Below are 26,751 nucleotides of genomic sequence, written 5' to 3'. Positions count from 1 at the left end.
GATTTTATTGTATTTTTTACTGGTGTAGAGTACTACGTTGCGAGCCTCCCTGAGTCTGACAATGGCTGGGGAGTAAGGGCGAGATATAAAATGAATAAATAAATAAATAAAATATGGATGCATTCTGATAGACATTCTTGCCAAAGAGAAGCACAGACATTCAATAGTCAACATTCTGAAATGCCTGGCTAGTGGAACGAAGATAGCCTGAAGAACAAAAACGAAATGGAGGGAGAATATTTAAAATTCAATTCCATGGTTTTCTGCCATTCTGTATCTAGAGCAGCTTGTTGTATGATTTTGCTTCTACGCAGCTTGCTGCTATTTTGACATCGGAGGGGCAGCTTTTTCTGTCTTTGTGTGGAACCAGCCCAGGTTATAATTTTGTCTTTTGAGATAACAATGACCACATAGATTATTTTCTTGCATTGTAACAGGAATCCTCATTCTATAACAATGTATTGTGAGAGAGGGAGCACCAGTGGGATTATTTCAGATTTCCCCCAGTTCACACTATATCCAGAGAGGTGGCTTGGTTGGTTTGAAAAACTTACCTGTTTTGGAAAAGAGAACTCTTGATCATCTGAAAATATCAGGGTATCGTCTGCATACAGCATAAGCTTCTGTTAGGTACCTTCCAAATTTAACTCTGATATCAGGTGCCAGTGCCCATGCAAGTCTTTCCCAAACAACAAATTACGACCATTTCTAAGATATGTTCTGGAAGTTCTTAAGTGCTTAAAAGTGAGTACTCACCTTTAATAACATAGCATTATAAAACAATCTCAGCACTGAGGAAATGTTGCACCAGCGCAAACACTGAAGAGTTAACCATTACATTTCATTTCAGTTTAAAGAGCATTGACTCACTTCAACGTTTCCTGACTGATTGATTTCCCACTGAATTCCATGGAAATGTCTTAAAGCAGTTTATGGCCTGATTAATATTTTAATTTACATTATAAAAGCATGAATACCTTGCTTTTTCCTCGGCAGTTCAAGGCAGTTTACAATTTGTCCCATTAAAACCATAAAATAAACAATTCATGGAAACATTCTTCACAAAAACCCCATACCAGCAGCTCAATGCCCTTGCAAGAATCACAGCCTTGCAGTGGTTTCTAGAATCAGTAAAAAGGAAACCTTCCCCCTTACCTCCCCATTCCATAAAGTAGGAGCCCCTGTTGAAAAGCAACTGACTCTAGTAGATGCCAGGTGAGCAACATATGATGGTCTGTCATATTTTTTCCCCAGGGGCATGTTTGCTGCTAAACTGGTAAACCACTGGTGCTTCCCATGCAGGATTTGGTAGTATTATACATGAGTAGTAGTTCTAAGAAATAGCTTCTTGTAGGAGTTGCAGTCTTGACAATGCATGTTATTATTACCCAGGCCTAAGCTGGTCAAAATGAACTGAATATTGAGAGCATCTACATCTAAACCCAGCAGTCTGTTGTCTGCCCCATACTGGCTATCAGTATTTCAGGATAACTGGTTTATTGATTGGTAGCTTGACTCTCATTAAATTCCAAAGAACTCCATTGAATTTCCCAAATTTGTTCTTAATTTTAAATTGATTTTCTTTATTGTATTAATTGTTTGCATGTGTGTGGTGAGCAAGCTTGCATAATTTGCAGATTTTTTTTTAAAAATGATTTGTCTGAGAACTACCGACTAGAATTTTAGCATGATACTTTAGAACCACAAAGAAGGAAGGAAACTGATTGTGCTTCCCAAGGGATTACAAAATGTATACACATTTCATATTACTTTATTTCATATTAACCACTAAGCAAGATATAAACCCCTATGAACACATAATATATTTTCTTTTGTTTTTGTTTTACACTGATTTAGGATCTGGCAGAATTTCAAGGTTTCTGCTCAGACATCTAGAATGATCCAGCATCTTGTCCAAAAAGAAGACTGTTCAGTGATATGTTATCAGTAGCCACCCATTTGTAAATTGAGGCTTTCACACATTTCTGCAACTTCAGTAGTGTTTTAATAAAGAAGGAAAAGATTAAATATTTGTATTTGACTTTTAGTGTTTGACTTGTAGCTTGTTCAAGCCACAGATTAATTGCAGAATCAGACTTCAGAGGTATGTACAAGCAAACAAACATGGATTATCCAGTCTTGTAACTACCACCACAGAGAACTGGTTATGGTTATTATATGAAATTAATATATATTACATATTTTTGATAACTCATGAAAATCAGCTTTAAAAAGATTTTGGATGACTTAACCTTTCAAAAATTCAGTGTATCAATAAAGGCTTTTTACAAAGTTGATTTTTGTTTTAAGAAATAGGGAATGAATGAGGGGACCACTTATTCAGATATTTCATATTCTCCTGCTTCTATTGCTGTTATGCTTTTGAAAACACACAGCAGTTATTAGTCAAAGCTCCTTCTCTAATTGAATGTTCTCAGATACAACCAGGCAATTTAGTGTAAGACCAGAGTACTAGTTCTGTTAGAGTGGATCCAACAATCCTCCAGGACACCTTCCTCCAACTTAAATGGAAGAGTTGGCTTTCTCGTAACGAACTCAGGCGAACTCTGTGCTGGGGCAATGGCGCGCGTGCACACAGAGAGGGCTCTGAGTGCCACCTCTGGCACACGTGCCATAGGTTCGCCACCACTGTACTACAACTATTTCACAGTGGGTAGCCGTGTTAGTCTGTCTGCAGTAGTAGAAAAGGGCAAGAGTCCAGTAGCACCTTAAAGACTAACAAAAATATTTTCTGGTAGGGTATGAGCTTTCGTGAGCCACAGCTCACTTCTTCAGATACAGCTAGAATGTGAATCCATCTGTCTTTAAGTAGAGGAGAGTGAATTCAGACAAACATTAGTATGTAAATGTTAACAGTATGTAAATGTGAACAGCAGGCGTGATGGGATTAGGTGTGATATGCAGAAGAGTCTGTGATGTCCAGGGGAGAGATGGGTGTCTCTATTTGACACAACTATTTGACACAAGTTGGCTCTAATTTAGATTCTTAATACAAATAGCTTCCTTAAATGAAACAAAAAAACACTCAAGGGCTGATACAGGAAGGGCTTTCAGAACAGGGCTCTACTAGAGAACTCAGAAGATTCTCCCTTGTATCGGAACGAGATGTTTGGAAGGCTGACTCCTCTTCAGAGCTCACAAAAACTCCACGAATTCCAGTGGGATCGCCATAATAGCCTGTTACAGTAAAAACAAAAGTGTCTTGTGAAGACTACTAGATTTATCATAGTGCCAGCTTTTGTGAGCTAAATGAAATGGGTTCTAGCACATGAAGCTTATGCTACAATAACAATGTTAGTCTTCAGAGTGCCTCAAGGCTTCTTTTTGTGTTTAAAATGCTAAAAATTAAGCTTCCTCCTTCCAGTGACCTCGTTCCCAGTCCAACACTTGATTAATTCATGTTTGTTTTGTTTAGATATGTTGACCTGTAAAGAGAATCTCCTTTCTAACTGGCCTGCAAAGCATGGGAGGAGCAGCGATGCATGTTGGAATTCCCAAGGGAAACAGTTTTTATCCTCCTATTGTAAAACTAATTTTCATAGCTTGTTTACAGGAAAAGGTCTTTTAAGAGATCATATAGATTATATTATTGATGAACATTTTGCTTGGCATTCACATGGTTCCATGATTCCTCTCTTGCTTTTCTAAAATGCACAGCCTGTAATTCCTTACTGTGCCAAGACATTTATTGCATGACAGCTTATGCAAGTTAACTCCAAACATCCTTTAAACTTTGAATGAAAAGGGTTTACTTTATGAATAAATATTTGAGCTTTTTCAGAAAAACACAAATGCACATCTACTCACAATGTCTATATAAAATACACTTTGCATCACTGATAACTGGGAGCTGCTATTACAACCACACTTGTAGAAATATTTAAATGTTAATTGATGTGTTACATAAACAAATTGGCTTCAAACTTACATTGTATAATTATCTAGCAGTATTGAAGTGGCCATTTTCATTTCACCAAATACTTATAAATGGGTGGCATACTTTCATGCTTTATGATTTCTATAGTTCAGCTTTTTCACCTAAAAAGGAAGGGGGGAAAAAGGGGAACGGGTGACAAAATTTAAGCCCTATACTAACACTGAGTTGTAGTTTAATAAAATTCTGGAAACAGAAAAAAAAAAGAAAACCCCAGAAACAAAAAGTGATTTTGAAGGGATTAAATGAACAAACTGTTTTAACTCTCTTTTTCCTTCTGTGGAGTCCCAGAAACACTTGTGGTAAGTAATGGCGACCAGAGTTACTTAAATTTGTGTTGCACACTTGATGCTACAGGTCAGAAGACCTCACCAGATATTAAAATGGAGTAGAATATATATGCACGGGGAACTAAGGGGTGGGAGAAGGGATAACGGGATCACAGTGGCAAGCTCCACTCCTAACATGCATGCTCATTTGAACATATGGACAGAGGCTACACAGGTTTGGATGTATGCATGTATGATTTTTCCCTGTGTGATCAGGAACCTTGTTTTTTCAAAGCAGAGATCCAGTCACATGCATGCATGTAGACTTCATACATCATTCAGTTGAATATGTGCAGGTTGGTGGCAGAACTTGCTGACGCGATTTTGCTCACCATAGATGTCTTAATTGTACCCCATTCTACTATCAGAATAGGGTGGCCCATGTTTCTTTTAACATTTAGGGTATTCTCTCTGATTCTCCTCAAAGACTTGGTGGGCTTTGAGGGAGAAAAATACTGAAAGGGTCACCTGGAAGTAGATGGCTGGTATTTTTGTTTTGACTGCTTGAACTGTACGTGTTCCAATGAGAATCCATTGCATGCACCATCTAATTGTCTATATATTTGCGTGTTGGTCTGTCTGCCACCAACACCATTGACAGGCATAAAATGTAGCCTAAAATTAATTAAAACCAGAGTCTTCTAATAAATAGCCGAACAAAGCACTTAGCGCCTTTTATTTTGAAATCAGCCCTAATAAGTCCTCAGCAGCTTATTTAAGAGCCCAGAAAACAAACCCTCATATTTTTCTTCACAAGTGTTACATTGTTCTAACCAAAAGAAATGAGCACTGACAAAGTGAGTGGAGATGCAACTATCCAGAATTTTAATGAAGCAATTTTTGTGAACTGAAGTTCTGTGTGTGTTTTGCAGGCATCAGGCATGTTGCTTGTTGATCATACAGCATATTATGTAATGATGTGGGGTGGGCTGTTGATAAATATCTGAATGATTTGAAGAGTTTGGTGCCTTCAAGGAGATAATGCAGTTACCTATCTTCAGTGTAAAGTAAACATTAGGAAAGAGAGATTGCATGTGTAATCACAGATGATTACCAGCAATTATGAGAGAGAAAAATGCCAAGGTGATCTGATAAAATATGATTAGAAGTTCTGTAACAGTTTCTTTCTCTATGGGAACTTTATGTTACTTCAGGGGGAAACTGGCAATGATAAGAATCCAAAGTAATAATTGTGACTGGCAATTATAAGAATCCAAAGTAGAGTTTTGATAACCAACTACTGACTAGCAAGAGTGGCCTCTACCCCCCCTCCAAACCTAATCAAAATTAGTGTTTTGTTTCTTCCTATTAAGGCCACACTGCCATAGACAGTAAGAAACACTGAAATAAACACATCCGTGCACTAGATTGCATCCATTCTCATTTTTCATATGTGCAAGTTAAAGTACTATCCAAAAAAGGGCCAAATTCCTCTCAGTCAGGAACCAAGCACTAACCCTTTAGGGGGAGGAGACTTGAAGATAAAGTTTGCTTACTTCTCTTGACTCTGAAGAAAGAAAGCAGGCTTGTTGACATTTGGGATTTCTAGTGGAGTCACTCACAATGGCTCAGAGCACCATAAGTCTAGTAACTCAGACTCCTTTGGCAGGGCATGATACTTGGAGATGCATGAAGTATAAGTATTGCACAGCTGTTTAGCCGCTGAGGGGGAAACAGCTCTATTTTCAACTTTTACAGAATTCCTGGGCTGTTCCCTCAAATCAGATCCCTAATGTTAACACCCCTCACCCCCCCCCCGCAGTGTCCAAGGTTACACTGGCTGATCATTCAGACTTTTTGTGCAAGGCTTCAGCTTCTGAGTAGTAGAAGCCACCCTGTGTCCTTTAATGCTATTTGATGGTGCTTGTTTTTCTAGACTGCCACATGTTGGTTTCCCCAGCCGAAGGAGGGAACAGAAAAAATTAAGAGTGCAAACAGTTTTCTTTTTGTTGCTATTTCTCCCCTTCAGTAAACAATCAAATGGGCAGACAATTGTTTTCAAAGGCATTCCTGTATAACACAGTTTAGAATAAATCAGTTTTTACTTATTTTTTGTTGTTCTTATGCATTAGATTGTTTTTCACTACAAAAAAGTTCCAGCAAAGGACATATTCTTGGGCTTTGGTCTATACCAGAATTCTTCCAGAGACGCATTACAGGAATTCTTCAAATTCATGCTTGTCTTGTACTTTAAGAAACATGGAAGCTGCAGTTTATATTTCCAGAAGTCTAGAAAATGAAGAAAAAAAAAGATTTTAGGAATGCTCTTTTCATTGCTCGAAGAAACGGGGCTCTCTTAAAAAAAGAAGAAAAAAGGATGCCAGAAATCAAATTATCTGTAATGTTACACAGTTGGAATTATTTGGCTTGGATGATAAACTAGCATTTAACTGTCCCTCATAGTATTGTGTACTTTCACCAAATACAGATCCCTGATGTATCTTCACAAAGAATAACAACATGTACACTGCCCTAAGCTCTTTGGAGGAAAGGTAGGATAAGTAATAATTAAAAAGTTATTTTAAAAAGGAATATATTATCTATTAAAACCTACCAAGGATTGTAGTACAGACTGTACTCACTTTTTTGGATTATGTCACTGTAAAAAAAACTAACTTTATATATTCCACAAGTTTGTGACTGTCTGGATCTCTGCTAACACAATTGCTGCAATCAGATACAACAAGCTGTATTTAAACTTTTTTGCGGTGATTGTGTGCCCTGTATCTCTTTCATCTCCCTCTCATGTGTGCAGAACTTGACTGAGAACGTCCGTTCCGTCAGGTGCAAATTTGCTGTGGAATAAACATGCAAATATTCTAATTGCAGTTCACTGAGGCACCTTTATTTGGACCTCACAGTAAATTTGAACTTGGTAGAACAAGGAAGTTTTCAAACAAATTCTGCCCACATGAGAGGAGGAGGAGGAAGAGGAAAAGGAAGAAGAGTTGGTTTTATATGCTGACTTTCTCTGCCACTTAAGGGAGACTCAAACCGGCTTACAGTCTCCTTCCCTTCCCCTCCCAACAGACACCCTGTGGGGTAGGTGGGGTTGAGAGAGCTCTTAATAGAACTGTGACTAGCCCAAGGTCACCCAGCTGACTTTGTGTGTAGGAGTGGGGAAACCAAACCACCGCTCCAAACCACTGCTGTTAACCTCTACACCTCGCTGGAAGAGAGAGGTGGGAAGAGGAGAATGCTAGGGTATACAACAAGGTTTGTTTGTGCATGATTGTTGATTAATTACGGTTTGTTGTGATGTATGAAGCCATCACTTCATGCAGATCTCATAATAAACCATGGCTCATAAACCATGGTTACATTAAATTCTGGTTTAGTGTGACTTTGAATGCAGACTGCCCAAAAAACTGTGGTTTGTTAACATGGGCTGAACTGGGATTCTAAACCATAATATTTATCTAGCCCATTAAACGTGATTTGCTTTGACATCTGAATGCAGAAATTTAAGCTTGCAGTACTGTCTTTCCAGCATACAGACAAGCAACCAAAATCTTTCCTACTGCATTTAACTATACTTCCACTTCCAGATAGTGATGACTCACCATGTGGTGATCCTTTAGCACCTCCTCCTTAAAAGGGACAAAAGATCTCACTTCATCACATACTTGTGTTTAGGTTTCCAAATGACTCCTTAGAAACTGCTCCACACAAACCATTATACCAGTCAAAAGCAGTTCATAGGTCACCGATTGCCAATACCTTCCTCTTCATAAAGAGAGCTCTCCATTCAGATCTCCACCCAAGCTTTTCCCCACAAGCTGAGAGAAGAGGTTAGGGAATGTGGTGGAATGGCAAAAGAGTGGGGGAGGGTTGTAAAAGATCTGTTTCATTTCAGAGTACAACTTGAGGAATGTGCAGAGGCTGAGAAGAGGTGGCTTGGCTTGCCCAAGGCTTCTGCCTCCTCATTATCCTCCTGTTTATTGCAGATGGCCAAAGCAAGTAGTTTGTAATAGCAAGATAGGTTTTGCTAGTAGATGAGAAAATGTAAAGGGAATCCAGGGATTCTGCTTGAAGACAGGCAGGGAGTCAAACAGCGGACTGAGTTTTATGAAGAAATTGTAACCTTTTGTGTACATCCGGTAGACAAACCAGGGTTTGTGCAACCAACTGTGCTTTAAGCAACATTGTTTATTGTGCTGTCTAACTGTAGTTAGTGTTTAAAGAATAAGTTTAAAGAATATATAGACCAGGGGTGTTGAACTCATTTGTGAGGAGGGCTGGATTGAACATCAATGTCTCTTGGTTGGGCCGAAGATGGGTGGCCTCCATGTGTGTGTGTGTGTGTGTGTGTGTGTGTGTGTGTGTGTGTGTGAGTCCCCATTGGGAAGCTTCCCCCGGAGGCCAGGTCTACCCATTGGTTTATACAGAAACCCATTGGTTTATACAGAAACCAATGGGTAGACCTGGCCTCCATGGGAGTCTCAATCGGGAGGCCAGGGCTACTGCCATGCAAACCAATGGGTAGACCTGGCCTCCGGATGGAGATGGGTTTTTCCCCCCAAGGATGCCAGGTCTACCCATTGGTTTGCATGGCAGTAGACCTGGCCTCCTGACTGAGACCCCCCACACACACACGGAGACCAGGTCTACACATTGGTTTCTATGGCATAGAAACCAATGAGTAGACCTGGCCTGCATGGGGGGGGGGAGAGAAGAAAGCGGCAGCCTGACTGTGCCCGGGAGAGTGGGGGGGGGAGGCAAGGAAGGTGAGCCTGGCCCCTTCCGGGGCCAGAATCACATGGGAGAGGGGGGCAGTGGGGAAAGCAAGCCTGGCCCTCTCCGGGGCCAGGATCGCACGGGAGGGGGGCGGGGGGCAGTTTGGCTTGCGGGCACGTGAGCAGCCCTCCAGGGACCGGATCTGGCCCCCAGGCCACCACTTTGACACCCCTGATATAGACCAACTAAAATTACCAGTACTACAGAAAGGGAATAATTGATAATTCCAGTTAAAGTCCAATTCCACATTCCATTACAGGTTTCTGATTGTAGATTCCAAATGAAAGATTCCTATGCAATTGGTGGAAATATAAATACTCTACATTATCTATTCTGTTATCTGAAACATGAAATTTCAACTTCAGTTTCTGAAGAGTTTCTGCCATATGTGGTGGGCTGTCTTGCCATTACCTTCTTGTAGATGGGATCTGCTGCTTATGAGCCAGTGGAGGGAGTGTAGTCACTCACTGTAGTTAATAATGCAGCTTATTCTCTCTGCCTCTGCTATTTCCATGTTGGACCTATATTTTGTGGGTTAGTCCCAGCAGCTCAACACAAAGTAACCCCAGTGAAGCTCCCTTTTCATGCTACATAGATCTACCAGCCATCAGTGATGTCTTTGTAATTACAAGCTAGAAAGCAGAATTGCCCTTTGAGGACCCTTAATGACTGTCTGCAGGTAGTGGTAGTCTATTCCTTTACTGATCATGGTGACCCCAGGACCATGGGGTTTTCAAGGCAATAGATGAGCAGAGGTAGCTTGCCATAGCCTTCCTCTGCATAGCAATGCCTTTCTTTCTTGGGGTCTCCCATCCAAGTACTAACCATGGCCAACCCTTCTTAGCTTCCAAACTTTGATGCGATTGGGCTAATCATGGCTATTCCAGCTGCTATAATTAAGTGCTGCCAAGCTGCAACTGACCCATGCAACTGACTCATGCGACCCTAGGACCATGGGGTTTTCAAGGAAAGAAGTGAGCAGAGGTGGTATGCCATTGTCTTCCTCTGCATAGTATTCTCCAATGACATTCTCCTCTGCATAGCAGAGGAAGCATAGAAAGGAAGGCTAGGGAGAATTTTGTGTGGTAGTGTTATACAGGAGAGGTGGATTGCTCTTGAAGGCAGTGTCAGAGGTTGTGTTGCCAACTGCCTGGAGAAAAAAAAAAGTTCTGTCCTTTTCATAAAGGCTAAATGGAATGTTATTTACCTTAATGCCATGCAAAGTGTCATCTGCTCATTTCTACCCTCTGCTCGCTGACTCTTACTCCACATGGGTCCTGTGTCCTCAGAAATAAACTTTCCTGGAGTTGGGAAGGACTGTTGGGGGGCAGCTGAGAAGACTAGGGATCCTTATGTAGACCTCTTAAGGTCCTTAAACTCAATCTAACCTGAAATCTCACCTGAACTTGCCTGGCTATAGCTCTGTATTTTGGGATAGTTGAGGAGTGATCAACTATGGAAATGAACAAGAGAAGGATAAGATTTCTATATCAAGCCAAATTCTAGATGTTACAAGCACTAATTTTATATTTGGGAAGGCACACAATTTCAGCTTCATTACATTCTTCTTGGTATACCTATACATTGAAAATTTGGATATGTGATTAGAGAAAGCAAAGAAAGAAATCTTTCTATAATATTAAAAGTAGCTTTTAAATGTATAAGCCCATTTCCACTGGCAAGAGCAGGAAGCATGCATGGGGCTATTATTTATTATTATTTACACAAACTAATCACTCACCTGATTTTGAGTGCACTCAAAACAACCCTTTGACTTGTTCTGTTTCAGGGTCGAGGTCGATATCATAGAAGCAAGGTCTTGTAGGCAATCCTGGCATAGTGCTCATCTAGGGGAACAATGAACTAAAAGTTACAGTCCTGAAACTGTAAGCTGATAACCGCTCTGCGCACATATACCCATGATGAAGTGAAAGACCATATTGTTCTTCATGGACCCATAACTACAGATGCATTTAAAAGACAAAATGAATCAAACCATCTGCTATTCCAATCCCCTTTGCTAAAGTCTAATGCTTGAACAGATTCATTTGTGCTTCAGATTCCTTGCAAAGATATACAAGAAGAAACTCTAGGAAAGAAAGTGAAAGGCAACACTCTGTGAAGCCCTATCTAGCATATTTCAAGATTATGATACTAAGATTGTAAATAGTAAATAATAAATTGAAGCCATTCAGATAAATACTGTACTTATACAAATCTTCATTAAGCTTTTTCAGCTCCTCAGTGCTAGCCAAAAGGATTTTACAGTGAGTAAAGGATTTTAAAGGATTTTTAAATATAAAATCAATTCTACCCACTTAAACAGACTTACGCTAATTAATGATTAGTGAAATTAGAAAATATGTCCGTAATGTGAATTTCTAATGTTCAAAACAGCTACTTTTATTATGTCAGTCTTATTTTCTTTGTTATTAATTCTGTCACTATTCTAAACAAGATGAATTTTGAGTTCCTGTGTTGCTTTGGAGCATCATGGTTGGATTCATCACACCAGGCAGCTGGCTAGTAACTCACAAACTCAGTGATCTGGGTGCTCTTTTTCTGGGTAGAAGAACTAGGAGGAAACCGTAGCAGCTGATCTCTAGGAGGAGGAGCTTCTCCTCCTGTCACCAGTGATAGAGCTGCTGCTGCCTCTTTCAAAAGGTACCATGTTGGTACACAATATCAGCATATCCACACAGCCAATCAAGAGGTGAGTCATAAAGAAAGGAAGCACTGCTTTCTAGGCAATCAACATTTCTTTCCACTCACCTGTGCTACAATTCTCAAGTGGCAATGCAACAGTGTGTATGCGCAAAATATAATATTAGCCATCCAATGTAGAACTCTCAATTAAAATGGATCCTTTTTTGAGTGCCTGCAGATGCAGCTCATAATCAGGTCACAATTGCCTTCACAACTACACAACTTCATAGTTATGAGTGCAGAGGGAAAGTTCATGCAGCACTAGTAATTACCCAGTTAAAAAGTCATCAATCAGCTGAAATTATTGTTTGGACCCTGATTGAGAAGAGTAGTTTAATTTGTGCTTCAGCAATAGTATACATGAATTAGCCATTTGATGGCAGAAGCCCTGATCAAATTTTCTATCTGGATGTGCCTTCAGTTCATATTCTACTGAAGCCAACACAATTGTTCAAAACTAGTAAAGATTTTACAAGTTGTTCTTTTGCTCATGATGTTTAGGGTGTTGGGGAGATGGTGCCAAGAAGACTAGATGACAAGATAACTCTGAGCACCCTAAAAGGAGGGAAGTAAAAGAAAAGGAAGAAAAGCAAAAATCACTTGATGCTTTCACAAGCCTCTCTGCCATCAGTTAGCACACAGGTGGACAGTAATAGCCAGCATAACATGCAGATTTGGATGCAGCTTTCATAGTTGGCATGAGATGCAGGGCCCCTTGCTTGTCTTGACAATGCTGAGAGTATCTTTAATATAAGAACTAGAGGAGGGGTCCCCAACCTTTTAGAGCCTGTAGGCACCTTTGCAATTCTGGCACAGTGGTGGATGCAACCACAAAATGGTTGCCACAGAAGGTGGAGCTAACCACAGAATGTCAGGGAGTGAAGTTATGCATAACTCTAATAGTAACTCTTCAACATTTCAGGCAGAAGCTCTGTTCAACAGGATGTCTTTTAAAAGGAACATAATATTTTAAAATATTATTGTAATGCAGTGGAGATCACTGTTGGTTATGGCAGCTGTTGCTGATGCAACTTTAAAAAATGTGCACAGCCAAATCTGATATCCAGTAGCCAATCAGAAGCCCTGCTGGGTAAAAGCCCCACCTGGACCTGCCAACTTTCTGAAAACACTTACTGGGTGCCAGGAAAGGTGTCAGGGGACCCCCTGGGTCAGATATTTCTAGAGAAACATGGTGTTCCTAGCTTTTTCTTGTAATTGATATTGGGGGGAGCGGGTCATGTAAGTGGAGAAATACAGATATAGGTAAGAAGCAAGTGGTTAATCCTTCCCCATCCATCATGCTTACTCTGCAAATACACCAGTACTGGGCAGTTTTTAATTTTTCTCTCTCACAAGGCCTTCAAAATCAGAAGTGAGCCCAACTCTTTCACTCTGTGTACAGGTGAATAACATCAACAGGGCAAATGCAAACAAGAATCAATGTGCAGAAGGGGTTCCTTTCCCTCCCATCCTCCAATTTCCTCTAAAAGTGCTTCTTGCCAGGGCATTCCTATTGTCAGCAAGCGTAGCTGTACATTCCACATATTGCAGAGTGATGACGTTCTAGTGTGAGTACTATACGTTTTCTTTGGATGAAAGTGAGCACACACAGGAGACATGGTATTTTCATAAGATTTGGTCCGTTTATAAATATACAAGCAGAGCATAGATGGAGGAGGGCCATTCCTATAAGACAGTGGATCAATTACCACACATCAGATCCTGTACCCCAGTGACCTGTTTTTTAACACATGCTCTGATTTCCCTCAGTAGACTGAAACCTTTCCCACAGTTTTGATGGGTCCTTGAACAAGAGAACTAGAGAGCTAGCTGGACACCTAACAATTAGATCTTGCTGATAAACATCAGCAGTCCAGTCTGGGCCATTAGCCTAGCAAAGCAATGATCTGCCAGAAGTTGTAATCGTATGTTTCATTAAATGTCAACGTTTCTCTGGCAGAAATGATAGTGCCACCAGTTCCTCAAAGATGCTCATCTGGAGAATTTGTCCATAGGGAGGTGGCAACCACTGGTTGTGCAGAATTCCATCGGATCATCACAGCCTTATAGATTATTGCTCTGTGTATGGACACCATTTTGTTTTTACGGATTAATTATACATTTAAACCCCCAAGAACTCCTCTAAATAATTATTAACATTTTGTTCTCACATGCACCAACCCTCACTATCTCTGTTGAGACTCATAACTTGTTATGACACCATTGCCACTAATTATGATGGATTCCTTATTTTCCATAAAAGGTCTGAAATATATGGCACTCAAGAGGCTTTTTGAAGTACAACCCTCTACACTGGTGTAGGGTGTGCTGTGGCTATGGACAGCCATAGAGTTGGAACAGACAGAAAGGATCGTAGGGGCCATGAAGTACAATGTGCCACTGAGCAAAACCAGTTACAGCCCCTCTCCTATTAATCCATGAATGGCATTGCATGTGCACAAGCAAAGGGCAGGGCCAAATAGTGCCAGCAAAGTAAATGGATCCATATCATCCAATCAAATGGAACCTAGAGACATATTAAAGAGAATAACAACAATATGCATATTGCAAAGATCCTCAGAATTGCTAGCTTTCAGTAGCCATTGCTCTTGCATGCTCAGAAGGGAGAAGACTCAGAATTATTCTACATTCAGAAGCTCCACCCTTGGCTATTGATCTGAGCCTTTGTGGTAAAATGTCCACATTATAATGCTCACAGACTATTTTCTTCACAGCCTGGACTGATTAAAAAAATATGTTGGGAAATGAAAGCAGAAATTTGCAAGATGCTTGACAGGTTCAGTGCTCTGAGCCACACAAAATTGACACTGATTTGTATTTGTGCATTTATTTATCCCTGTGGCCCCAGAATCCTATCACTGCATCTTTAAATTAGAACAGTATCTTTGAGCTATGGTGGTTGCTTAATAATTTCATCACTAATCAGTGCATGAAATATGAAAGAAATATTGTCAATTCAGAAGTAAAAAGAGCATCATTAAGGGATGTATGATTTAAAAAGGGTCATAAAGTTCAGTTTAAAGAAGCAGAGGAAATATATAACTTTAAAAGGGGGCTCAGGAGACATCCCCAAGGTGGAATTGGTTGTCATAAGTGACCACCAGCCTTCCCTGGGCCAAGAAAAAGAATCCCAAAATTTCAGACTGAAATAACAGATGCCTATTGGAGGCAAAATGGAATTGCCTTGCAAAAGGATCAGCTTTAATAATGCTAATAATTCCAGTCTTTCAGACAGCATTCTTTTTCAAGACCATAGACATAATCTCAGTATATATATTCAGTGCCTCAAAATAAATACATAGATTATGAAGGCAGCCTAATCACAATTTTTAGCTAGTGTTTAAATAAAACTTTAATAATAAGATTTTATGAAGATCTATGTGGATTTGGTTCTACTTGGGAAAATAAATATACAAAACCAGATCAACTTAATGAAAATAGTCCATTTCTACTCTTGGCATACCATTGCCAGCCATTATTCTTCATTTTTAAATTGCATAACTTTATGTGCTTGTTTTCTGACCCAGCACAAAGGCTGGCATTAGGTTCCGGCTCTAGTGATGGACTACTTAATTTAAGCAAAGGCTTTATCAAAAAGTAAAATGGCAGCCTTTCCTGGTTTGGGGAAGTATTCTGTTTGTTTTATTCTTTTAAATGATATCTGACATTAAAATTGCAACAAGTAAAGGGTGAGCCGAATCCTTCCATTTAACATATGTAACTCTGAAGTGCCTAGACCTAGATAGCCCAGGCTACTCTGATCTTCTCAGATCCTGGAAGTTAAGCAGGGTCAGCCTTGGTTAGTATTTGGATGGGAGACTACCAAGGAAGTCTAGGGTTGCTATGCAGAGGCAGGCGATGGTAAACCACATCTGAACATCTCTTACCTTGAAGATGCTATAGGGTTACCATAAGTTGGTTGTGACCTAATGGCATTCTATACAAACGCAATACTCTGAACTGATAAGGCCTCATCTAATTATGCAGAGAATAAAGAGCTAATGAGGTGGGAGAGAGGGATGGTATTATTTCAGACTGTGGGAAAAGGACGACATTTTTCAAAGGTCCTCTACATTAATACCAGAGCAGCATGCAAAAGGCTAGAACCTTTCTCCATGATATACTACTTTTAATTTGCAGTGGGTTTTTTTGTTTACCCAAGGGATCATTAAGCATGTGATCACTCTACTGTACAGTCTGAAGAGGTATATTCCATTTTGCCACCTCAGAATTCAACCACTTTATTTATTCTGCTGCTTCTATAAACCAGGCCTAATCCCCTCTATACGGAGATGCTTTTGACAACAGTCAAAGGGGAAACGAGTTGAAATTGAATCCAGACAAAACAGAGGTGACTGGCTGGGAAATGTGAGATCCTGGAGGGGACTGATGCGCTAGCCTTAGAAAGGGTGAGCTTACATACAGCAGATCATATAAAGAGGATGTTGTTGGACTCAGCCTTTCTATTGGAAATGCAGGTTGGTGTTATGGCTAAGAGCATTTTCTTTCAATTGAATCTTGCTCTGTAGGCTCTTCTTGCCTAGCTATGCTGATACATGGTGTTGTGCTGTCTAGATTGGAGTACAGTATCTACATAGGGTGTAAACTTTTTAATTTAGTGAAATGCAGCTGCCTGCTTATTATTGCCCCGTTTTGAACACATAACACTTGTGATACAATTACACTGACTACTATTTGCTTCAATTTAAGGTCTGGTTCTTATCTTTAAAGTGCGTCAACAGTGCCTTTTGCTAAAGTTGTTCTTGGCTAATGACGCTGAGGATTCTATTTATACTGATATTGGTGATTTATATCTTTATGGTTTTACTTTATCTTTCTGCCACATTAGCATTATTAGCTACTTTGTTTCTCTGCAGAAAAGAAGGATTTAAATATTTGAAGAAATACATAAAACTGTTGCAAAAATGTGGTTGCAAGGCTTTTTGACTGGCATCAGTAAAGGTAGACACATCATACCAGCTGGTTGGCTATTTGATTCCAGGTTCAATTCAGATTTCTGGTTCTTACCTTTAAAGCTTCAAGCTTTCCCCTGTGCCTAGGAACAGGGTATTTCAAAGACTATCTTGTCCCATATCAATGTGCCCATCGAGTGAAATATTCTTTCAGGGTACCTGTTCTATATGTTCCCTACTGTCCAAGATTAGCTGAGTGGCCATAAGAGACAGGGCCTTTTCTGTAATGCTGCTTCATCTCTGCAATACCCTTCCCTGCAGATACTTGTCTCCTGGTGTTTTATCCATCACATTTTTTGGCAATGTAAAGATATTTATCTATGTTTTTCCTTCAGACCCTATAACCAGATGTTGTTACTAATATTTAACTGGCCTCTCTTTTAGTGCTTATTTAATTTTCTTTTTTCCATTTAATGCTGTTTAGTGTTCTCTGATTGTATTTACTGTACTTTTTATATACTGCTGTTTTAAACAGCATTTTGTTGTGTTTTTAAAGAATTTTTAATACCCTTATACCAGTCTGGAGGAAGAGAAAATGAAATTCCTCTTATGGGAGAGAGACTCTCAGTGTTATTTACATGCAGCCAAATATTGTTCTGCAGCAATTAAAATATGCTCAGAAAAGATTACTAGTGTTAATAAGGTTAATTTTAATTGATATAATTTTATCTGTATTTTTTACAAAGAGATTATTTTATCATGTAATGGGTTTAATTGACAAGGTTTGTACCTTTTCTGGCTAATGCCATAATAATAAATACCTCTCTAATACACTTATACAGAGTCGAAGGCTTTCACGGTCAGAGTTCATCGGTTCTTGTAGGTTATCCGGGCGGTGTGACCGTGGTCTTGGTATTTTCTTTCCTGACGTTTCGCCCGCAGCTGTGGCAGGCAGCTTCAGAGGAGTAACACTGAAGGACAGTGTTTCTGACGTCTGAAGGAGACACTGTCCTTCAGTGTTACTCCTCTGAAGATGCTGGCCACAGCTGCTGACGAAACGTCAGGAAAGAAAATACCAAGACCGGATAACCTACAAGAACCGACACTTATATAACTTTGTAGTTGTTGGCCTTCTTAGTATATTTTTAATGTTACTGAGGTTATTTTATTTTGTGTGGAACTGCTCTCCCTTTGTAACTTGCTTTAGTAATCTTGGACTAAGATAGAAGAACAAAAGTAGTTCAAATGAATAAAATTCTATGCTGGAATTACAACCATGTCTCTTGGACCAACATTCACTAGTGACTACTTAAATAGCTTTTTGAATTTTCTTCATTTGTACTACAAAAGCATTATTACCTCAGTAGTCTAGGCTTTCTTTGGAAAAACAGTAATTTTGGATTGAGATACCAAAGGAGATTTTTTCCCCCTCCCACTTCCCTCAAAAACAGATAGGTAAGTAGGCCACTTTTTCAATTTGGAACACAGACATAAGAGACAGCTCTATTTTAATATTTAAAGGAGATACTGAATTACAAAACAAAACAAAACTATAAAGTGCTAAACATGTAAATTAAAACTATGGTCACTTAATCAAACACCTTCAAGAAATATGTTCTTGGGAAAGATCTGAATTAATTGCATACTTGTGGTATTTAATTTTAATGCTTCTTTTTATGCAGCAGAATAAGTTAATTTGCAATTAACCAAAATGCACCTAGCAAGACATGTCTATGCAAAGATATCCATGAATCATACATGTAGAACAGGTGGAAGTACACTAGAGCTTTTAAATAGTGGCACATTGTAGTTATAATGCTATCAAAAGGAATTAGGCATAATATTAAAAGTATATCCGAATTATTACTGTTAAATTATGCAGCTGCTATTCCAAGGAAATTTTTGGAGATAGTATTATATGTCATAGCAACAGTTAGATTAACATTAACTGAAGTGTGGAAGGTGATGAAAATGCCAACAAGGAGAACTTTTCTAGATAAGGTCAGAGTTTTTTATATGCATGTAAAATTTTCAGCTCTTCAAAAAGATGATGTGAATAAAACTCTCAGTATGGCAAGAAGTCTTACGCTGTATGGAACAAACAATATAAAATTGGAAACTTAAATATTTGTCTAATATTAGACAGTAATATATGATTCATGGAATATTAAGACTTATTTTCACTAGGTACTGTGTAACTTGAGGTAATGTACCTTTTAATTTACATTTTATGACTGTAACACCTTAATAATAATAGATTAAAACATGTAGAAAATGTATTTTTTTTCTTCTGCTAAAACACACAAAAAACAGTTTTACACAAAAGGTATTACTATCTAAGGGATTAAAAGATATATTTTTACATGCAGGTAGAGTAATATTGGATTTGGTATATACGCTTTTAAGGCCACATGACTAGGGTCATTTATGCTCACTCAAAGTTCTTTTTTTAAATGCAATCTTCAAAATGCCTATTCACGGTCCCAATTCAAAAGGAGAAATTCCACCCCCCCCACTCTTTTGTTTCCATAGCCATTAGCAACCGCCGTTTGCATAGCTGACATGTGGCTGTGATTTTGCATGCTTCCCTGGGGGATTCTCCAATGTGGGGGCGGAGCGAACACAAAAAGTCGCATTAAAGGGGCTCTTAAGAAATGCAGAGCAGGTATGTGCCGGCTTCGCAGTCACTTCCTGAATGACGATTCAGCGTGAAAAACTCAAGAAAATATGTGGGCACTTCAGTCTGGAACGCGCTGCTAATTACTAAGCATAAATGCCCAAGGAGTTAGGATCACTGACGGAAACATTATAATCATAGAATCATAAGAGTTGGAAGGGACCACCAGGGTCATCTAGTCCAACCCCCTGCACAATGCAGGAAATTAACAACTACCTCCCCTCACATCTCCAGTGACCCCAACCCTCCCCCCTCCATGCAGGATCCCACATAATGGGAATTCTTAAACCCTACGAGTGAAAAGAAAATTCTTAAAAACCTTGATGAACAGAATTCAGTGTCTATTCAGTCTGAAGTATGGATGAGTAATATTCTTCTACGGGTCTTCTTAACAACTGCTAAAGCTCTGATAAGTACTGGCTTGCAGTTTCCCTCTTATCTGGATTTCACAGCAAATCCCTATACAAATAGGTAGAAATAAAAGGCAAGAGAGCAGGGCACGAAAGCTTGACATTCTAGCATTTTTTACTGTTTTGTTTCCACAGAACACAAACTACAAAGTAATAAACTACAAAGTGCAAAGGGTTATTTCTCTTTGCTTACCATCCCCTTCCCTTCTCCAAAACCAATCTAAATGAAAACGTTTTGCACTGATTTTGCTGGAGAGTCATGAAAAAGATTTTAAACACTTTACTTTCAAATAGATAAGATTGCCTATCATATGGGCTGGTGCTATGAGAACAGCATCACTACAGTGGGAATTAAACGTGGCTGGTCTGAAATGGAATGAGATATATTGCTCGTGTTCAACCCGGTCCCTAGAAAAGCAATTAGAGCTCAAGAGAGCAGTGATTGGTAGTGGATGAACAGGAAGCCACAGAAGCTTCAGCAGTAGGGTCATCCCCCCCCCACCCAATCTGATAGCAACCTTCTACCCTCACTATAGCAGTCCCAGCCTAGGCAGCAAACAATATTTCTAGCCTCCATCAAGGGTACAGTAGCCCTGTAATAGTCTTCTATATCTTACTCACTCCATAGCTCAGAGGCAGCCACGTTCACAATTACCATCAACCAAAAGAAGGCACATAATTATGCCACCCCACCAAACATATACACAATAATATAAGATGCAACTATTAAGGTTGTAACTATGAAATTGCTAGAGTACATTTGTACATGCAGGATTGTCTCTTCCCACCACTGGTTGAACCTTAGCCAACCCTTGTATGGCTGGATTGAAGGGAAGTGCTTCCCTCTGTGTCTTCCCGCTCTCTGTTCAGCATGAGGCCCAGCAGATTGGGCGAGCCATGGAGAAAGAGGAGTAAAATCACCTCCACGCCTCTGTGACCAGCTTACTCGTTTCCTGCATGGCTGCTGTGATGGTGATAGTAGTTGTACTTTCTCTTCTCTGGGCAGCTTGCTCACCTCCTGGCCTGGGTACTGGGATAAAAGCTCAGAGGCCGTGTAGAAGGGTGTGTTGGAACGGAAGGGCCCTTTACTTCAGTCTCGAGCACAAGGACCACAGCTTAGGGTGGCTCACCGCTCACCCACTCTAATGATCTGGCAACTGATAATTACTATAAAAAAAAAGCCTTCCAGGGACAGATGGGGGAAGTGATGGCTACAGGAGGCTGAGGCAAGGGAGGTGCAGGGAAAACTGTATATGTCATCTGTATATGTCATCTGATAAGTAGAGACAGCAGCCCTCCACCTCACAGGGATATCCTTACCAGAGGTTTCTAAGGAAGTTCAGGAGAACGTTCCTCTCACACAGTTAGTTCAGCATTTCAATTTGCCAGTTACCTGGTCAACCCTGTCTGCAATTCTCAAGTCTGTTCTCAGTTTAAAGGCTGGGGGTGGGTAACTTGAGGAACAGGGCATGAGAATGGATTACCATCTTTTCTATCCTTATATGCAAAGCTGCTCTAGTGTCATTTAGATGTTAATGCCCAGACTGTCTATTTTTAGGCAGCAGCAAGAAACTAGGGTAAGTTGAGCTGGGGGGGGGGGAATGAATGCATCTGATTCACCTCTTCCTCCACTGCACAAATATACACTTTCAATAACATACTCTTAGTAGTATTGATTTTTTCCTTTTTTTTTACAAATGTGTTGGATGTTCCCATATGAACTTAAATTATAAGCACAGTCTATGAGGCAAAGTTCCTGTGAAAAAGGCTTTGGCTACTTTTTCTGCATTCCATGGCCTTCCTTCCATGAAGGCAAGCATGCCTCCCTTATACATAACCTACAACTACAGAAAGAAAGAAAGAAAGAAAGAAAGAAAGAAAGAAAGAAAGAAAGAAAGAAAGAAAGAAAGAAAGAAAGAAAGAAAGAAAGAAAGAAAGAAAGAAAGAAAGAAAGAAAGAAAGAAAGAAAGAAAGAAAGAAAGAAAGAAACCAGAGCTCTTTCAAAGTACCTATTTTGTTATGACTAAACTGTCACCTAAGCCAGTGTTACTTTGAACAAATCAGTTGGGTTTAGACTACATTCTTATATTAATTTCAAAGTTCTGACTATAAAACCTGAAATTCATAAAATTATTTGTTGTGGGTTTTTTTTTTAAGAAAAAAGACTGAAGGTCTGTATACAAACCAAAGCTGAGGGATCCGCTTCTCTTAACTCAAAAGAAGAAACATTTTTGGCACAGAAGCCTTTCTGCAACTTTGCTGTTTAGCCAGGGGCATAAGACGCCAGAAATCATCTAGAGTTCAGCTTGCCTGTTTTTACTCCCCCACTTCTGTGACCTCAAGTAAACGAAAGCTTTCAATCATGACAGAGTCTCAAGTAATAAGCAGCTCAAGGGTTTAAGAAATTCTGAGGCACGTTTAAGGAGAATGATGCCATCAGACTCCTAAAGTATTTTCCCACAGAAGGTATCCAAGAAAGTTCACAGCTCCTCCTAGATCTTAACTCTCTGTACATTGCCAAGAAATATGCCAGCCAGGATTTAATCACAGTTCATTTGTATTGCTCCTGGATACGTATCTTTTGATCTGAGCTTCTACTAAGTATTTCAATTTTTTTGCACTTGCATAAAATATAGCTTTATAGAACTAATAGGCTGCAAAATAAGTGATCCTAAAATGCAGGGTTATGACCTGTGGAATATGAATGAAAGGAATTGATGGAACAAATCTCTCCCCACTGCAGCCCCCTGCTCCTGAGAGTTAGAGAACCCTCAGGGTGGAAGACAGCATGGGCAACAAGGAAAATCAGTAGAAATTTTACAAGAGGGACAATTTCTGCACAGAAGCCTTCTTTTTCCAGATAGTCTCCAAACCCTCAGGAAGTGAGCGACATCTATTTCATGAACCCCTGCCCTATTAAGTCCTCTATGGCCTGGTCCAAAATAACTGAAGGACTGCCTCAGCCAATAAAAACCAATTCTGGTCCTACAACTGTGCATATTCTGCGCATAAACAGGTCTAACTATACCTGAAAACAAAGGGAAAGTCTCTCTGGATGGGAGATTCAGGGGGAGAAGAAGCCATCTTCCTACCTCCAAACTCAATTTCTTTGTGCCATTGGAAATTATCTGGATGTAGGTACATCATTTTGGCTTGTAACCTTAGATGTTGAAAGATCTAAGTCTAGCACTAATGCAGTTATTTATAACAAGGGCACTGACAGGTTTGTACATTATATTCACTAACACTGCATATCTACTGGCTTACTAATGTTCATGCTTTTACTGATCAACAGCAATTCATCATCTCCAGAAAACAGGGTTTCATTCTATCAGAATGTTTTCATTTTAGAAGAAATTGTGGACTATCATTATTAGTGCAACACATTTAAAATGGCATACTGTGTAAAGAATTGTCTAAATTACATAGTTTCAAAACCTTCTTTCATCTGGTTTTTCAGATTTGCTGGTTTAGTTATAAGAATTTTAGGTCCCAGCTGCACCGTTGAAGTGGTTTTGCTCTAGCCAAAGGCATCTGTGTTATATATAGCACAATTAAAAGCCTTAATTTCTCCCCATTTCTTGGAGGGGTCAGTGTGGAAGGGGAGATTTAACGTCTGGAAGGGTGTGAGAACAGACTGCGGCAGTTTTGAAAGGAGATCGCTGATGAATTTATAAAGCAAAAGGAAGCAAGCATTTTGGAAATATTGTGCACAATAATTGTTAAGTACAGTAAAAAAATACTATTATAAACTGTAGAAGATGGGGGTGGGGTTTACATTGCATTTACACGAAAGGCAACCATACCCTGAACAAGATGGGATGTAGCACAGTTAGGAATAGTCCTGAGAGGGTTCAGCACAAGCTAGTTGCACAATGTTCTTGTGTGGCAGCCTGACAAATGGGGGGAATACTCATGTGGTCTGCCAGGGACAGTATGGGCTGAGTCTCTGTGCATGTCGAGTGGACTGCTGGTACTGCCTCTTTCCCTTGTGCATTCCAGCTTTTGCTGGCGAGTCCTATAGCATCCATCTCAGAACTCCAAAAAAGCTCCATCTTTTGAAATGCAGTTTTTTAAATTTGTTATGGAGCATATCATGTGCTAACTATTCACTGAGACAGAAACCAAGTTAATCTCTCTTTTTTAAATTGATTTGATAATTTTTGCCTGGAGATAGGCTACAAGGCACTCAAATGTTTGCTTTGTTTAGTTTTAATCAATCTGGTCCAATAAAGAGAAACAACAAACTTTTCTGTATGTCTCTGTTTCAAAGAAATGCTTTCCAGTTACATTTACAAAGGGGGAAAAAAGAATACCATGGCATCAACCAATAAAGCCATTATATACATTTTTAAAATCCAACCACTGTAATGCACATTCTATGCGGAACAGCTTAGCATAATGCAACTTTGGGTATTTTTATTAAGCCTTGCTATATAATAGAACATAAATGATATTGTTTCTTGTAGGTTATCCGGGCTGTGTAACAGCGGTCTTGGTATTTTCTTTCCTGACGTTTCGCCCGCAGCTGTGGCAGGCATCTTCAAAGGAGTAACACTGAAGGACAGTGTCTCTCTGCCTTCACTGTCCTTTTCTGTATGCCTCTGAAGGACACTGAAGGACACTGTCCTTCAGTGTGACTCCTCTGAAGATGCCTGCCACAGCTGCGGGCGAAACGTCAGGAAAGAAAATACCAAGACCGCAGTTACACAGCCCGGATAACCTACAAGAACCAATGAACTCTGACCGTGAAAGCCTTCGACAATAACATAAATGATATGTTTTTAATTTGCTGTTTGAACCGAGTTTCTGAAACACAGCAAGTTAATCTGCACCCATGTAACCTGAAGTCTATATCCATATTTAGTCTTGGGAAGGGGGGCTGATCACATACTCCCTTGGGTCAATATTAATACTGCAATAAGTATATTTATCTCCCTTTACCAAACAGATAACTATAATTTCCTGCACAACAGAAGGGAAGATTGGAACTAATCTATATATTTGGATAGCTGTGCAATGCATTCCTTTTATATTTTCCTGTACTGAATTTGTAATCAGAGCGGTCTCAAAATTCAATTAAAGGGAAGCTAATAAAAATTAACTAACTTAGCCCTTTGACAGCACAATGCAGTATCTCAGGGAAGGCATTCCTTATTCAATGGAACATAGTCCACTAGAAGAAGCAAGCTCAGAACATCCCTCCTGGGTTTCTTCCCTGACTGGCCCTTCTGAAATTATCATTGCAGTGTGGAAGTCACACTGTTTTAACTCCTTCTACAGCCCTCGAGGTCAAGTCAAGGGCTTCACGGAAGGAACTCACAATGTAGATTTTGCGCACACCAGCATTGCCTCAGTTTCTGGATGAGGCTATGCTACGAGCTGCATCCACCCATTGGAGTCAAAACACTGAGAATATAATTATTCTAAAGGAACAAATAAGACACTGAGATTCTGAAGTTACCTCCATTGTAATGGTTCCCTCACCATAAGGGTAGCATGAGTAAGAGCCCTAAGAGCTGGTTTTGCTCAAGAGAGCTAAACCAAGGAGTATTGACATGCTACCTTGTCACAGAATACAAAGGCATTAAAAATGCTATGTTTGATGGCTGGAATACATTAGAAGAAGAAGAGTAGGTTTTTATATGCTGCTGTTCTCTTCCATAAGGAGTCTCAAAGCGGCTTACAACTATAGTCTCTTCCTCTCCCCACAGCAGGCACCTCGTGAGGTAGGTGAAGCTGAGAGAGTTCTGAGAGAACTGTGACTAGTCCAAGGTCACCCAGTGGGCTTCACATGGAGGAGTGGGGAAACAAACCCAGTTCTTCAGGTTACAGCCTGCCACTCTTAACCACCACACCATTCTAGCTGGCTCTGGATAAGAAAGAAGCCATACAGAGTACTACTACTAAAAAGGATGAGGGAACAAACTGGTCTTTCTAAGTTGACCTCCTTGGAGCTGGGTTTAATCTGGTGACACCTGTGCTGTTGCAGGAACTCAAGCAAACACTCCGGAATCTAGGCTATAATGTCCATAGGTTGTCAACCTCTATGTGAGGCCAGGAGTTCTCCCAGTATTACAATGGACCTCCAGACTAGAGAGATCGGTTCCCCTGGAGAAAACGACAGCTTTGGGAGGAGGAGTCTATGACATTTCATCCCCGCTGAGCTCCCTCCTCTCCCTAAACTCTGCCTTCCCCACTCACCGCCCCCTCAAATCCCTAAGAATTTTCCAAGCCAGAACTGGCAGTCCTATAATGTCCTCAAGTAGTGTTGAGCTGAAAACAGCAAAGCGTATTTCATTAACATGCCTTTCCTAATGACACGAACACTGTTTCCAACAACTGTTTACAACCCTTACCTGAAAGAGGACAGAACTGTTCACAAGGGGGTGATTGTTGGGAGGGTGTTGGAGTGGGAACGTGCCCTCAAGGTCAAGCTAAGCAGGTCCCCTCCCATTGGGACACACATCCAAATAACTTCCCATTGAAAGTAATACAGTACAGAGCCGGTCACAGCCACGTTTGTTATGGTTTCAAAAGCAGATGCCATTGTTTTGCACTGCATTTCAGTTTAATGTATAGTCTAACATGGGGGAGTCTGGATCCAGTTCCCTGGCAGGACTACTCAATCTTTTTGTGACTATACGTAGTGTCTTCCAGTGATCAGAAGACTGCTGCTGTTGATACTGCTTCGACAAAAAGTAGCGAGTTCAAAAGAAAAAAATTTAAAAACTACCAATAGACTCTGATATGCACTTCCTGCTGCCAGTGTAACTTCTCAAATTCCTTTCGGGCTTATTTAATGCTTTTCCGTACTTAAAAAAAATTATAAACACCTGTACTTCACATTCTCAATCAAACTTTGTTCCTAAGGTATCATTCCAGTTTTAGTATATGTGCTGCCAAAGTTCATAAGGTGACTCACAATAAAATAAATATAAAATTAAATCAACTGCTAAAAATAAAGACCAAAATATTGTTTAAAATAATAAACTGAAGATTG

General features: G+C 39.8%; 1 protein-coding gene across 1 annotated transcript in view; it reads right to left on the bottom strand.

The window, feature by feature from the left end:
- Nucleotides 1-6,397: 6,397 nt before the first annotated feature.
- The window catches only part of MTHFD1L (methylenetetrahydrofolate dehydrogenase (NADP+ dependent) 1 like), a 188,239-nt gene continuing 167,885 nt past the window's right edge, over nucleotides 6,398-26,751 (bottom strand). Inside the window, exons 23-24 of the mRNA XM_056853654.1 lie at nucleotides 10,763-10,868; nucleotides 6,398-6,513 (exon numbers count right to left, since the gene is read on the bottom strand). Coding sequence (XP_056709632.1) covers nucleotides 10,779-10,868 — 90 coding nt within the window. The 3' untranslated portion in view covers nucleotides 6,398-6,513; nucleotides 10,763-10,778. The remainder of the gene's footprint in view (nucleotides 6,514-10,762; nucleotides 10,869-26,751) is intronic.

Source organism: Euleptes europaea, chromosome 7 (assembly GCF_029931775.1).
Source record: "Euleptes europaea isolate rEulEur1 chromosome 7, rEulEur1.hap1, whole genome shotgun sequence".
Lineage (NCBI taxonomy): Eukaryota > Metazoa > Chordata > Lepidosauria > Squamata > Sphaerodactylidae > Euleptes > Euleptes europaea.
The sequence above is the reverse complement of the archived record's forward strand: the minus strand, read 5'-3'. Positions and strand labels throughout refer to the sequence as shown.